Source organism: Cnephaeus nilssonii (genome assembly GCF_951640355.1).
Source record: "Cnephaeus nilssonii genome assembly, chromosome: 17".
Lineage (NCBI taxonomy): Eukaryota > Metazoa > Chordata > Mammalia > Chiroptera > Vespertilionidae > Cnephaeus > Cnephaeus nilssonii.
This window is the reverse complement of record NC_137088.1, coordinates 38,986,656-38,999,134: the sequence shown is the minus strand read 5'-3', so window position 1 is coordinate 38,999,134 and position 12,479 is coordinate 38,986,656. Positions and strand designations below refer to the sequence as shown.

The 12,479-nt window shown below is 38.6% G+C and overlaps 1 protein-coding gene across 2 annotated transcripts in view; it reads left to right on the top strand.

The window, feature by feature from the left end:
• The window catches only part of GRM7 (glutamate metabotropic receptor 7), a gene marked incomplete at both ends in the record, with an annotated part of 782,439 nt that overhangs the window by 387,541 nt on the left and 382,419 nt on the right, over window positions 1-12,479 (top strand). For both annotated transcript variants that reach the window (XM_079794370.1, XM_079794369.1), the window contains one exon: window positions 5,785-5,926. In XM_079794370.1, the coding sequence (XP_079650496.1) occupies window positions 5,785-5,926 (142 nt within the window). The remainder of the gene's footprint in view (window positions 1-5,784; window positions 5,927-12,479) is intronic.

Below are 12,479 nucleotides of genomic sequence, written 5' to 3'. Positions count from 1 at the left end.
GGGCATATCTGGCTCATCTCGCCCAGTCCTGCCCTGCCGGCCACCTTCTAATTAATTTCCTTTCAAAATGTGCACGAATCCGTGCACCTGGCCTCTAGGTACTATTATACTGTTCTAATGGTGATATGCCATTTCCTCATTCATTCTATATTCGTTCTTTGAAATTGTTCTGTAACATCCATTCTTTCTCTCTTATTTGTTTATTCATTTCTTTGTATCAGTATGGGTTCATGCATGTGTGTCGTACTCTTTGGATAATCATTCAATACCATAGTTATTTCATTTGTTTTTTCTATTGTCCTAGCTTTGTGCATTGGATGCTCTTTCAGGTGGCTCCTCAGTCCTTTTGACATACCTAATTTTATTTTCCTTGGTGTACTTCTGGCTTCCTGCCACTGCAGTCTCTTATATATGCCCTACCCCAGTCTTAAAAGAAGCTGCTTCTCTAAAGGGACTCAGTTCTTTTGGTTGAAAGATGGCGTTTCAAAAACCAACATCCAGGCACTAGGTGTGCTGGTGGCCATGGGATGTCATTGCTTCTGGGCTGTCTCAGTGGATAGTATACAACCCATATATGAAAGCTTCTCTCTCTCTCTCTCTCTCTCTCTCTCTCTCTCTCTTTTTCTCTCTCCACCTCCCTTCTTCCTTCCACACACATACGCACACATGAATTTACACTGATATTTTTGACATTAGCACCACATGGTTCATTCTAGCTTTACTCTTTAGCTTATGTATAAGTTCTTTTCCTAACAGTGAGAAATCTGGCTCATTATCTACAACTTATTCACTTTTTTAAAAAAAACCTCAAGTATGGAAGGTAGATCCAGAATTGCTGACTCATATCCCTGTGAAAAATTTACAAATCAGAGAACCATTTTAGGTACACTTCTTTTTGTCTTTAGTCTTAGAGTTTCCAGTCAAACATCATTTTTTTCCAGTTATTTAGGTCGACTCCTTTTTACTCATCTCCTTCAGTGAAATTTCCTCATACATTTTAAATACAATTAGAGTTCACTTGTCACAGTCTGCATTCCATTCTGGGGTCCTTTGATATGCTGGTTGATTTTTTAAAAAATTTCAAAACCTAAAGTTGAATTATTGTGGTTTGTTCTTGGTAAGTTACAGAGTCAGGTGTCTACCACCACAGGAACACACAGAATATTTCCATACCCCAAAATCCCTTGTGTGGTCCCTTTTAATCAACCCCTCCTTTCTCTCCCAGCCCCTGGCATCCACTGATCTACTTTTCACCCCTCTGTTTGTTTGTTTTTTTTCTAGATTGTCATATGAATAGAATTCTGCATTATGCAGTCTTTTTTATTTGATTTCTTTCACATGGAAAAATGCATTTAACATTTACTCATGTTCTTCCACAAATCAGTAGTTCTTTTGTTGTTGCTGAGGAGTACTCTATTGTGGATGTACCACAGTTTGTTTATCCATTCACCTGTCGACAGATGTCTTAGCTATTTCCAGTTTTAGTGATTATGAATAAAGTTGCTATAAACATTTGTGAGTACACTTATGTGAACATAAGTTTTCAATACATTTGGATAAACAGCTAGGATTAGAACTTCTGCTTGGCATGTTAATTCTGTATTTACCATTTTTGGAATGCTGAAGTATTTTCCAAAGTGGCTGTACCATTGTGCATTCCCATCAGGAATGAACAAGCATTCCTATTGCTCTGCATCTTCTCCAGCATTTGGTATTGTTAGCTTAAAAAAATAATCAAAATGCCATTTTAATAGGTTTGTAGTGATAAATTATTGTGTTTTACTAGCATTTCCCTAATGACTGATATTGAGCATCTTTTTGTGTGCTTATTTGCCATCTCTGTATCTTTTCTTATAAATGTCTATTCAGATGGTGTGCCCATTTTGAGTTTTATTGTTGTTGTTGTGTTTTCACTGCTGAGTTTAAGAGTGCTTTATATATTATGGTAATTCCTCAACCCCCAGACTCTGGCTTATGTTTTCATTTCCTTAATACTATCTTTCATAGAACAGAAGTTTTAAATTTTTATAAAATGCAATTCATCAATTTTTATGTATCAATTATGCCTTTTTGTTGTCATATCCAAAAAGTTATTGCCAAACTTAAAGTTATACAGAGTTTCTATTTTCTTCTAAAAGTTTTCTAGTTTCAGACTCTACACTTAGGTCTATCATCCATTTGGAGTTAATTTTTGGATGCAGTATGAGTTATATGTCAAGATTCATTACTTCTACATATGGATACCCAATTGTTTCAACATCTGTGGGAAAGACTATCATTTCCCCATTTATTTCCTTTGCACTTTGCCAAGAATCAGTTGACTTCATTTATGTGGGTCTATTTCTGGACCTCTCTTCTGTTCCATCCTGTATAATAAAAGCCTAATATGCTAAGTGTCCAGTCATCCAGTCGGCCGTTCAACCAATCAAAGCATAATATGCTAATGATATGCTAAGTCTGCTCAACAGCTTTCCCACCAGGGCCAGATGCCCTGACTGGTAGATTAGCTTGCTGCTGGGGTCTAGTCAATTGGGACTGAATGAGATGGGCTGGAAACACCCTGGAGCCCTCCCGCGGTCCCTCCCCAGCTGGACAACCTCCTGCATCCCTCCCTGGCCCCAATCATGCACCAATGGGGTCACTCAGCCTGGCCTGTACCCTCTCGCAATCCGGGACCCCTTGGGGGATGTTGGAAAGCAGGTTTCGGCCAAAGGCAGAACGATTGGTCGCTATGATGTGCACTGACCACCAGGGGACAGATGCTCAATGCAGGAGCTGCCTCCTGGTGGTCAGTGCACTCCAGGGGGAGTGCTGCTCAGCCAGAAGCCAGGCTCATGGCTGGCGAGCACAGTGGTGGTGGTGGTGGTGGGAGCCTCTCAGCCTCTGCAGCAATGCTAAGGATGTCTGACTGCTGGCTTAGGCCCTCTCCCTCGAGGGCTCCCAGACTGCGAGAGGGTGCAGGCTGGGCTGAGGGAAGCCCCCCCCCCCAAGGGCACAAATTTCATGCACCTGGCCTCTAATTGATCTATAAATACCCATCAACTATGCTGTGGTTTGTTTGTTTTTTGCCTTTCTGATAAATGTTAGAATTAGGGGTTGCTATATTTTGAAAAAGCTTGAGAATTTTTTAAGCCTCACCTGAGGATATGTTCATTGATTTTTTTTAGATAGACAGAGATAGAGATAGAGATAGAGATAGAGATAGAGATAGAGATATACAGAGAAAGAGAGAGAGAGAGAGAGAGAGAGAGAGAGAGAGAGAGAGAGAGAGAGAGAGATGAGTGTGAGAGAGAAAATTGATCAGGTGCCACTCCCATGGGCCCCCACTGGGGATCAAACTCCCAATTTAGATAAGTGCCCTGACCAGGTATATGGGAAGATGGTATATGGGAAGATGGTCCAACCAACTGAGCCATCCGGCCAGGGCTAAAAAGCTTGAGATTTGGTTGCAATTGCATTGAATCTGTAGATAAAATGGGGTAGAATTTATTCAAATAATTTTAAAATTTCATTTAGCCATATTTATAGTTTACAACATGTAGATCCTAGACATATTTTGTTAGACTTATAAATAAACACTGCATTTTGGGTGACGCTATTTTTAGTTTAAAATTTCAATTGTACATTCCTGACATATAGGTATATGATTGACTTTTGTATTTTCAATTTATACCCCATAACCTTGCTTAACTCACTTTGTAATTTTAAGAGATTTGGGGCAGTTTCTTTGGAGGAGGAGTGGACATGGACAATATGCAAGTAGAGACACTTTTATTTTTTCTTTTGCAACCATATGCCTTTTGTTTCTTTTACTTTCCTGGTTCCTCAGACAAGGACGTCCAGTGCAATGTTGAATAGGGGTGATAAAAATAATGGCAATCTTGACTAGGGGTTTCTTACTATTAAATATGATGCTTATTATTCCTAGGCTTTTTGCAGATGCCTATTATTAGGCTAAAAAAATTTCTCCTCTAACCCAAGTTTATAATTTTTATCATAAATGTATGTTGAATGTTGTTAAGTACTTTTTCTGTATGTATTAAGGTCATCATGTGATTTTTAAATTTTTTTTTATTTAATCTGATAATATGCAAATTATAATTGATTTTTGAATAATGAATCAGTTTTGTTTTCCTTGAATGAAATCCACTTGTTTATGATATATTTGTTTTGGTATTTTTTTTTTTTTAGGATTTTTGCAAGTATAATCTTTATTTTTTTATTTTTTTGTTTGTGTAATCTCTTTATTTGATTTGGGTCTTTCATACTGTTTTATGGAATGAGTAATTTTTCTCTCCTATTTTCTGGAAGGGATTGTGGGTATTATATTTTACTTATTTATTAACTGTTGGATAGACTCTATCAGTGAAAATATCTGAGCCTGGATATTTTACCTATGAAATTTTTTTCAAAACTGTGAATTTGGTATTTTTAAATATATATAAGATTAATTGGGTTATCTATTCTTTTTTTTTTAACATTGAGGCTTTTTTAAAAAATGAGAGGGAGAGAGAGATAGAAGCATCAATGATGAGAATCATTGATTGGCTGCCTCCTGCATGCCCTGTACTGGGGATGGAGCCCACAGCCCAGGCACATGCCCTTGACTGGAATTGAATTCAGCACCCTTCAGGCGGCAGGCCAATGCTCCTCCCGCTGAGCCAACCCAGCCAAGGCTGGTTATCTATTGATTCAGTTTTGGTAGTTTATATCTTTCAAGGAATGATTCCATTTCAGCTGCTGGATATACTAGCATAAAGTTGTTTACAATATCCTTTCTCTTATTTCTTGAGTTAAAAGCCTCAGTTGCTTAGTTTGGAATTCTTCTTTTCTAATGTAAGCATTTAATTATATGTATTTCCCTCTAACTACCACTTTAGCTCTAATCTATGCATTTCAATCTGTTGCATTTACATTTTCACTTAGTTAGAAATATTTTCTTAATTTTCCTTGACACTTCCTCTCTGACCCATGAATGATTTAGAGTACTTGACCCAGGAGCTACTAATAAGCAAGAGATGGCGCTGTGGGGCATATATCAGTTGCTTGGGAAATGGCTGCATATTTCTGTCTTCATATTCATCATATCAGTTAATATCAGTATAGCTCCAAGAAATATGGAGTAAATTAATTTATTTATTTAATCCTCTTCTAGCATAAAATGGCTAATGTTATCTTATACAATTTTAAAGGTGAGGTAACATACATGAAACAGTTGTGACTTGGCACATAGTACATGGTAAATGAAAATGTGTTACTCTGATTTATAATAGTTGTTGGTGGTGTTTTTGTCATTGTTTTATTTTTAGATTTACTTCATTGGCTCTGAGCTTGAAAAGTTGGGACAGGTATGAAGGAAAAATTATAAAGTAATGGAATGAAAACTCTAGAGAAGTCACAGAGATAAGATTTACCTGTTCCTATCATTATCATTATTATTTAGTTTATTATAGCTTTATTATAATATATTGCACTCATTTTAATGACCCCCTACCCACTTTGTGAATCTCAACCTACCTCCCCAGAATCAATGATTGGTATCCCTGGGCATAGTTAGCCATTTACAAGTGCATTACAAAGGGAATGAGGCTGTGCAATACCAGGGATGGTGCACCAAGTATGAACAATAACTCAGGACTCTGCATAATGTCTTAAAACTTCCTCATTCAGCAACATCACTAAAAAAGTGCTGTGCACTCAGAATTCAAAACCCCCTCCTCCCCAGTTACCTCCTCTGGTGTCTTCGGGAATTTGATTGACACTCTGCTTTCTTTTCTTAAACAGGTGGGCTCTGCATTGCCCAGTCCGTGAGAATCCCCCAGGAGCGCAAAGACAGGACCATTGACTTTGATAGGATCATCAAACAGCTCCTGGACACCCCCAACTCCAGGGCCGTCGTGATTTTTGACAACGACGAGGATATAAAGTAAGGATGACTGGTGACATTTGTTAATATGCATGCTGCAACTTCAGGAAACAGCAAGATCCCGTTACTGGCAGAGAAAGGGGAAAGAGAGCAGAGAATCAACTCTATAATCGTACAGTGGCCAAATCTGTATGTGCTTTCTACCGGACACACAATTACCAGGAACCATGAAGCTGCAGTGTGTTGCTGTTCTGTCCTGTCTTTCCCACCTATTAGCAAAATAATGGATTTAATTACTTATAAAAAGAGAAAACCACTAGACCTTTGCAAGTTTCTTTTATTAAACACATATCCAAATGCAACAGACTTAGCCAAAGAATGTTCCTCTTAATGTAAAAGAAAAATGTCATAATGCTGGCTGTATCGCTGCAGCTTCAGACTCCATATGTTCAAAACCACACTTGCCACACCTCTGCTTCTCAATCTACCTTTTCCTCTCTCTTTCCTCATCTCAATCCTCCTTGGAGTGAAAAAATCTGATTGTAATCTCAACTTTCCTTTTTTCCTCATTTCTTGCATTCTTGGCCACACCATGGAGAGCTAACCTCTAAAATGTTTCTAGAACCCAAACACCCCCCACTTTCTTAACTTACTGCCACCACCCTGACCAAGGATCCTTATTTATTTATCTTTGTTAGAATAAAGAGTAATTACACGTGATTAAAAACTGAGAAACAATACAAAGATCTAGGGAAAAGTAGAAGCCCCTCCATCCTGTTCCCTAGCTGACAAGTTGTCCCTCCCAGGTTCTTATAGGTTCTTCTGGAGGCGGTCCGTCTTTTACACAAACTGCTACGTACTGTGTGTAAATCCTCCTTTCCTCCTTGCTAGCCCTCACTTGCCATTTTTATCGTGGAGGTCCTTGAATGCCAGTACCTATAAATCTATTCAGTCTTTTTAATAGCCGTGCAGAATTTCATTTTATATCTCTATTGTAAATCATCTAGCTGCCCCCTATTGATTGACATTTAAGTTTGATTTCAGACTTTTGTAACTATAAATAATGCTGCAATAAACTTCCTTTTTCACAAATCTGTACGCACAAATATAAGTATACACATGTTATATAACATACTAGAGGCCCAGTGCATAAAATTTGTGCACGGGGGTGGGGATGGGGTGGGGATGGGGTGGGGGGGGTCCTTCAGCCTGACTGCACCCTCTCCAATCCGGGAACCCTCAGGGGAGCCCTCTCCAGTCCTGGAGCCCTGATGCCTTAGGCCCATTCCCCATGGTTCTCTGCTCTCTGTGGGCCCTGGCTGCTCCACGCCCACGGCCCAGAGGCTCTCCACGGCCCAGAGGCCCTCCACGGCCCAGAGGCCCTCTGCGGCTGGGGTGGAATGCTTGCCTCGTCACCACGGCGATGAGGCAAGCATTCTGCCAGGCCGCTCACGCTGCCCGCTCTCAGCGGCTGCCCCCCACCCCCCCCAGGACTGGGGGACTCCAGCGGGGCTGAGAGGACTGGGCGCCACCATCTTGTGGCTATGGGTGTGCCATCTATGTGGCAAAGTGACAGTCAATTTGCATATTCCCTCCTTATTAGATAGGATATATGTGTGAAGATATAATAAGAGCTACAAATGTATAATAATATACAAATATATTATTTTATATGTGTATAGTCTACATATTTATAAATTCCTAGAAAAGAAGTTTCTAGGACAAAGATATGCCCCTTCTGAAACAATATATGAATATTGTCTTATAAAGAGGTTGTGCAACTAACACTTCTCCTTATGTGAAAGAGCTGTGTAGGTTTTATGAGATCTTTGCCCTATAGTTTAAAATACTACATTATTGAATTTGAAGGTTAATATCTTTTATCAAGGGTAACTCTAAGGGCCCATCCCATTATTCCATCCTGCTGGGATTATTGCATTACTAGAGGCCTGGTGCAAGAAATTCATACATGGGTAGGGTCCCTAGGCCTGGCTGACGATCAGGGCCAAACTGTGTGGTGACCGGCGGGGTGATCGGAATCCTCCCACTGGCACCTGCCTTGGCTGGCCTGGTGCCACCCACTTGCTGGCCCCGCCCCCCGCTGCCGCCACTGGTCACTTCCCTCTGCAGAACTACCAGTGGGGCGATCGGGGGCCCCCTGCTAGCACCTGCCTTGGCTGGCCTGGAGCCTGCGGGCTGGGGGCAGCTCCTGCGTTGAGCGTCTGCCCCCTGGTGGTCAGTGTGCATCATAGTGACCGGTTGTTCCACCGTTTGGTTGTTTTGCATATTAGGCTTTTATAGTATAGGATCATCATGGCCAGCCTCCCAGTCTGCCTCTTTCCCCTCCCAGTGTCCTACATGCCGCCTCTGAATCCACCCATCTTGCCAGTATTAAGCTCTGATCATGGGTGTCAGGACTGTTCAATGCAGAGTGTGAACCTGAGGGAGGCCTACCTGAGGTTTGTATGCTGCTTAAATGAGCACTGACTCGCCTTGGCAGGCGCCCCTCCCCATCTTGCTTTCCAACTTTGGAGGCCTCAGTTCTCCTGTCAATATAATAAAAATCCTTCGGAGCAGTTTTTATGGTGATCCTGCCTTAGCTACCCTGGGGATATTTCACTCCACGCTCCCTCACGACTGCTACACAGTAGGCACTGGGCCCACTTGTGTTGCCTCCTCCCGGGTCTCTGCACGTTCTCTTCCACCTGCTGAGAACACCGTTTGCTTCCCTACTTCATCAGTCTAATGGCCCCTCTGCCATTGCTTTCTGAACAATGTTGATTTCTCTGAACAATGCAGCTTTGGAAAATTCTTCGTAGTTTGTGTCGTTTCACATCATTTCATTTTTTTTCTTAGCATTTGTGTTCTCCCTTAATCCATAAGCATCATTAGGGTAGAACCATAGCAGGGTAGAGATGATGGCTCTTTTTTATTTATTTGAGCCTACACTACATTAATCTTTTAGAACCACTTCCAATTTATTATATTCTTTGCTGATATTATTTTTGTTTATTTTTTTAATCTGAGACTTTAAATTTTTATTTTTCAATTATAGTTTACATTCAGTATTATTTCATATTAAGTACACATTGCCAGAAAAGCTGTGGTACATGTATGTAATGGCCATAAAGAAGAATGAAATCTTAACTTGTGTCACAGCATGGATGGACCTAGAGGGCATTACTCTAAGTGAAATGTTAGAGAAAAACAAATATCATATTATTTTACTTATATATACAATCTAAAGACCAAAAAGCACAAACAAGCAAAAGAGATGCAGAGAACAGACTGATGGTTGCCAGAGGGGACGGGTGTTGCGGGGCTGGGTGTCCTCAGGCCCTATTACAGTGCTCAGTATATAGGATCCTATATAATAAAGAGCTAATATGCTAATTAGAATGAACAAACAGCAGAACAACCATCTGGACGACCGTCTGGACGACCTTCAGGATGAAGCTGGGGCTGTGAGGGCTGAGCCCCTTGCATGAATTTTGTGCATTGGGCCTCTAGTATTCTTAATAAATGGCATTCAATGGGTGAATAAAATGCCTAGTCAAATGGCCACTATTTAATAATTTAAATACAGGCTTGCCTTTCTGACCTCACGATGTCTTCACAAGTGGTTCTATTTTGACAGTTATAACTCCTCTCCACTCTCCCAGTCCTCCTCCCAAAAGGCATGACTCTGGTCCTCAAACATCTCCTCCTCCATCATGGCTTTTGTTCATGGTGTTTCTTCTCTCTTTCTCTACCTGTTGCAAGTGTGTCTGTTCTTCAAGGTTTACTTCCAACAGCCTCTTCTTTATGGGCACTGTTTCTGATCACCCCTTATTTCTCTCCTTATAAAATGCTGACTTTTTTGCTCTTAGGGCATTTTTTTCTTACTTTGTGATTTAGTTATTTCAGAGAATTTTTATTTCATAATATTACCCTGTCTTTTTGCTCCAGGTTTTGTCAACTCATTGATGCCTTTCTTAATCATCTCATATATCTTTTTCATACCTATTTTATACATTTAAAAATATGGAATACATTGATAAAGTGTAGCTTTGTGTTTATTTTTACTTTTATTTTAATTCTCACACAAGTATATCTTTTTTATTGATTTTAGAGAGAGAGGAGAGAGGAAGAGAGAGAGAGAGAGAGAGAGAGAGAGAGAGAGAGAGAGAGAGAGCTGTATTTTTAAATTCATCATACACAGCACATAAAAGTTTGACTGCAAATAGCAATGGTGACAAATTAGTTTTAATACTCTTGATTTTCAGGTAGTGTGAGGTTTTAATTTGGGATATAAAAATGTATATAAACCTCTTAATAACTGTGCTATTTTTTGTGTGTTGGGGCTTGTTTGTGTGTTTATTATTTTATACTGTGATTTATAGTAATGATAGCAGTAATGGCTCTTGAGCACAGTAATAGAATTCAGTGCATATATAAGTGTCTCCCAGAACATTATCTTAAACACACTGATGTCTGAAGAGTATTAATGACCTACAATGTTATGTTATTTCTGTTTTCAGGAAATTTACACTGTAGATTGGAAATTTTGAGATTTCTTACAACATTTACTTGAAATACTTTGTTGGAGAATAGCAGTGAGGAGATATTAACATCTAGATTTTGAAATAGAGATAGGTGCTAAATCAGTCATGCGTACTAATAATTTGGATTTTAGACAAGAATGAATTCTTTTCTGGAACACTTTATTCTGATTATAAAGCAATACATAGTTATTTTAAGTCCACTGAAAAATGTGGAGAAGTTTTTGCTGTTGCTGTTTAGTAACAGGAACTCTTAAGTTTACTTTGCCTCCTGCTTATCTAGAAAAATCAAAGGTGAGAGAGAATAATCACAAACTATGATTTCATGTAATCCCTATAAAACTTGAAATCTCACCCTAACCGGTTTTGCTCAGTGGATAGAGCATTGGCCTGTGGACTCAAGGGAACCAGGTTCAATTCCGGTCAAGGTCATGTACCTTGGTTGCAGGCATATACCCAGTAGGGAGTATGCAGGAGGCAGCTGATCAATGTTTCTTTCTCATCGATGTTTCTAACTCTCAATCCCTCTTCCTTCCTCTCTGTAAAAAAAATCAATAAAATATATTTTAAAAAAAACCTTGAAATCTCAACACTCAGAGATAACCACTAAAAAATTCTAGATTGAGGTTTGTAATAATTTTTTTCTAAACATGTAAAAGTTTTTCCAAACAGAATCAAGATCACAATGAATTTTATATTTTACTTTTAGCAATTCACATTTCACTTTTTGTACCATAAATATTTTAAAATGGTTTAATCCTACTTATCTTAACAAATAACCCCATACTCTTCCAGAAATATGTTAAGGTGAATGTCCACTTTTTGTATTTATGTCAGTTTCATCTTTCTTTTCTTGTTTCACCCCACCTTTTCATTCTCTTCAGAATTACCAGCAGCTCCTCAGTGAATGGTTTTTGTTAACAACAGGTTGTATATTATTCATATTTTTCATATGTATTTCAATTTACTTAAGCTAAAATAGTACTTACCATTTCTTCCACCCTCTATCCCCTGCCTTTGACATCCGTATTTTTCTGTGCTCTTATATACTAACCCTATAGTTTTAACTGTGTATATACAGAAATACAGGCAAATTTTGGCCAGCTTTCATTACATAAGAATTGAACAGTCTTTTGCAGCTTTTTATTTGACTTTTCTTCTTTAACAATGCCTTGTGGAAATTACAGGGAGTATATTTTTAATTGCTCTCCGTCCATCCTTTGGATGTGCTGTATTTATATAACCAGTTCCCTGTTGCTCTGCATTCTGGTTGTCTCTTTAATGAACATAGGATTTTGACAGTATGCTTTATTATTTCCTTTGGGTAGATCAGTAGAAGTGATACTCTACATCAAGTATAAACAATTGATTGTGTGTCATTTTTAAATGAAAATAATAAATGCATGTATTTTTTAAAATATGACTAAAATAATTTTGGTGCAAAACATTGGTCTCCTTTTCATTCCTCTAAACTCTTTGGTTCTATTCTCTTTGAGCAACAATTTTAATTCTTTAAGCTATTTCTTCAGGGCTTATCTGCATAATGTACCTGTACTGTAATTTTTGAATTATTAACTTGGCTAATTAGTTCTTCGTTATCTTCCCAACATCATTCTATCAGGTTTCCATTCAATATAAATCAGTGTGTACATTATTGTCCATATATATATATATAAGGTGACCTGTATTATTACTTGTCTTGGGCACTTCCCTTCTGAAATCTCTATCTTTTCTTTATTTTTCTTTCTCTTTTTTATGTGTACTCATAGTTTATTTCCCCATTTTGCTGGAGCAATCCTCCAATAACTTTATAATAAAAGGCAAATTAAAGAAAAAGGTTTTTGCCTAAAAAATGTTCTTATTCTGCCTCCACACTTACTTTGTAGTTGGGAATATAAGGTCTAGACTCATATTTATTTTTAAATGCATCATACCTCGCACAGAATTATTACAGCAAATATCTATAGTGACTAATGAGTTACAGGCTAGTGACTTCCAGGGAGCTTGAGATTCTAATTTGGGATGGAAAAAAAAATCTGTAATAGCTGTGCATTATGCTAATTCTATTTCTA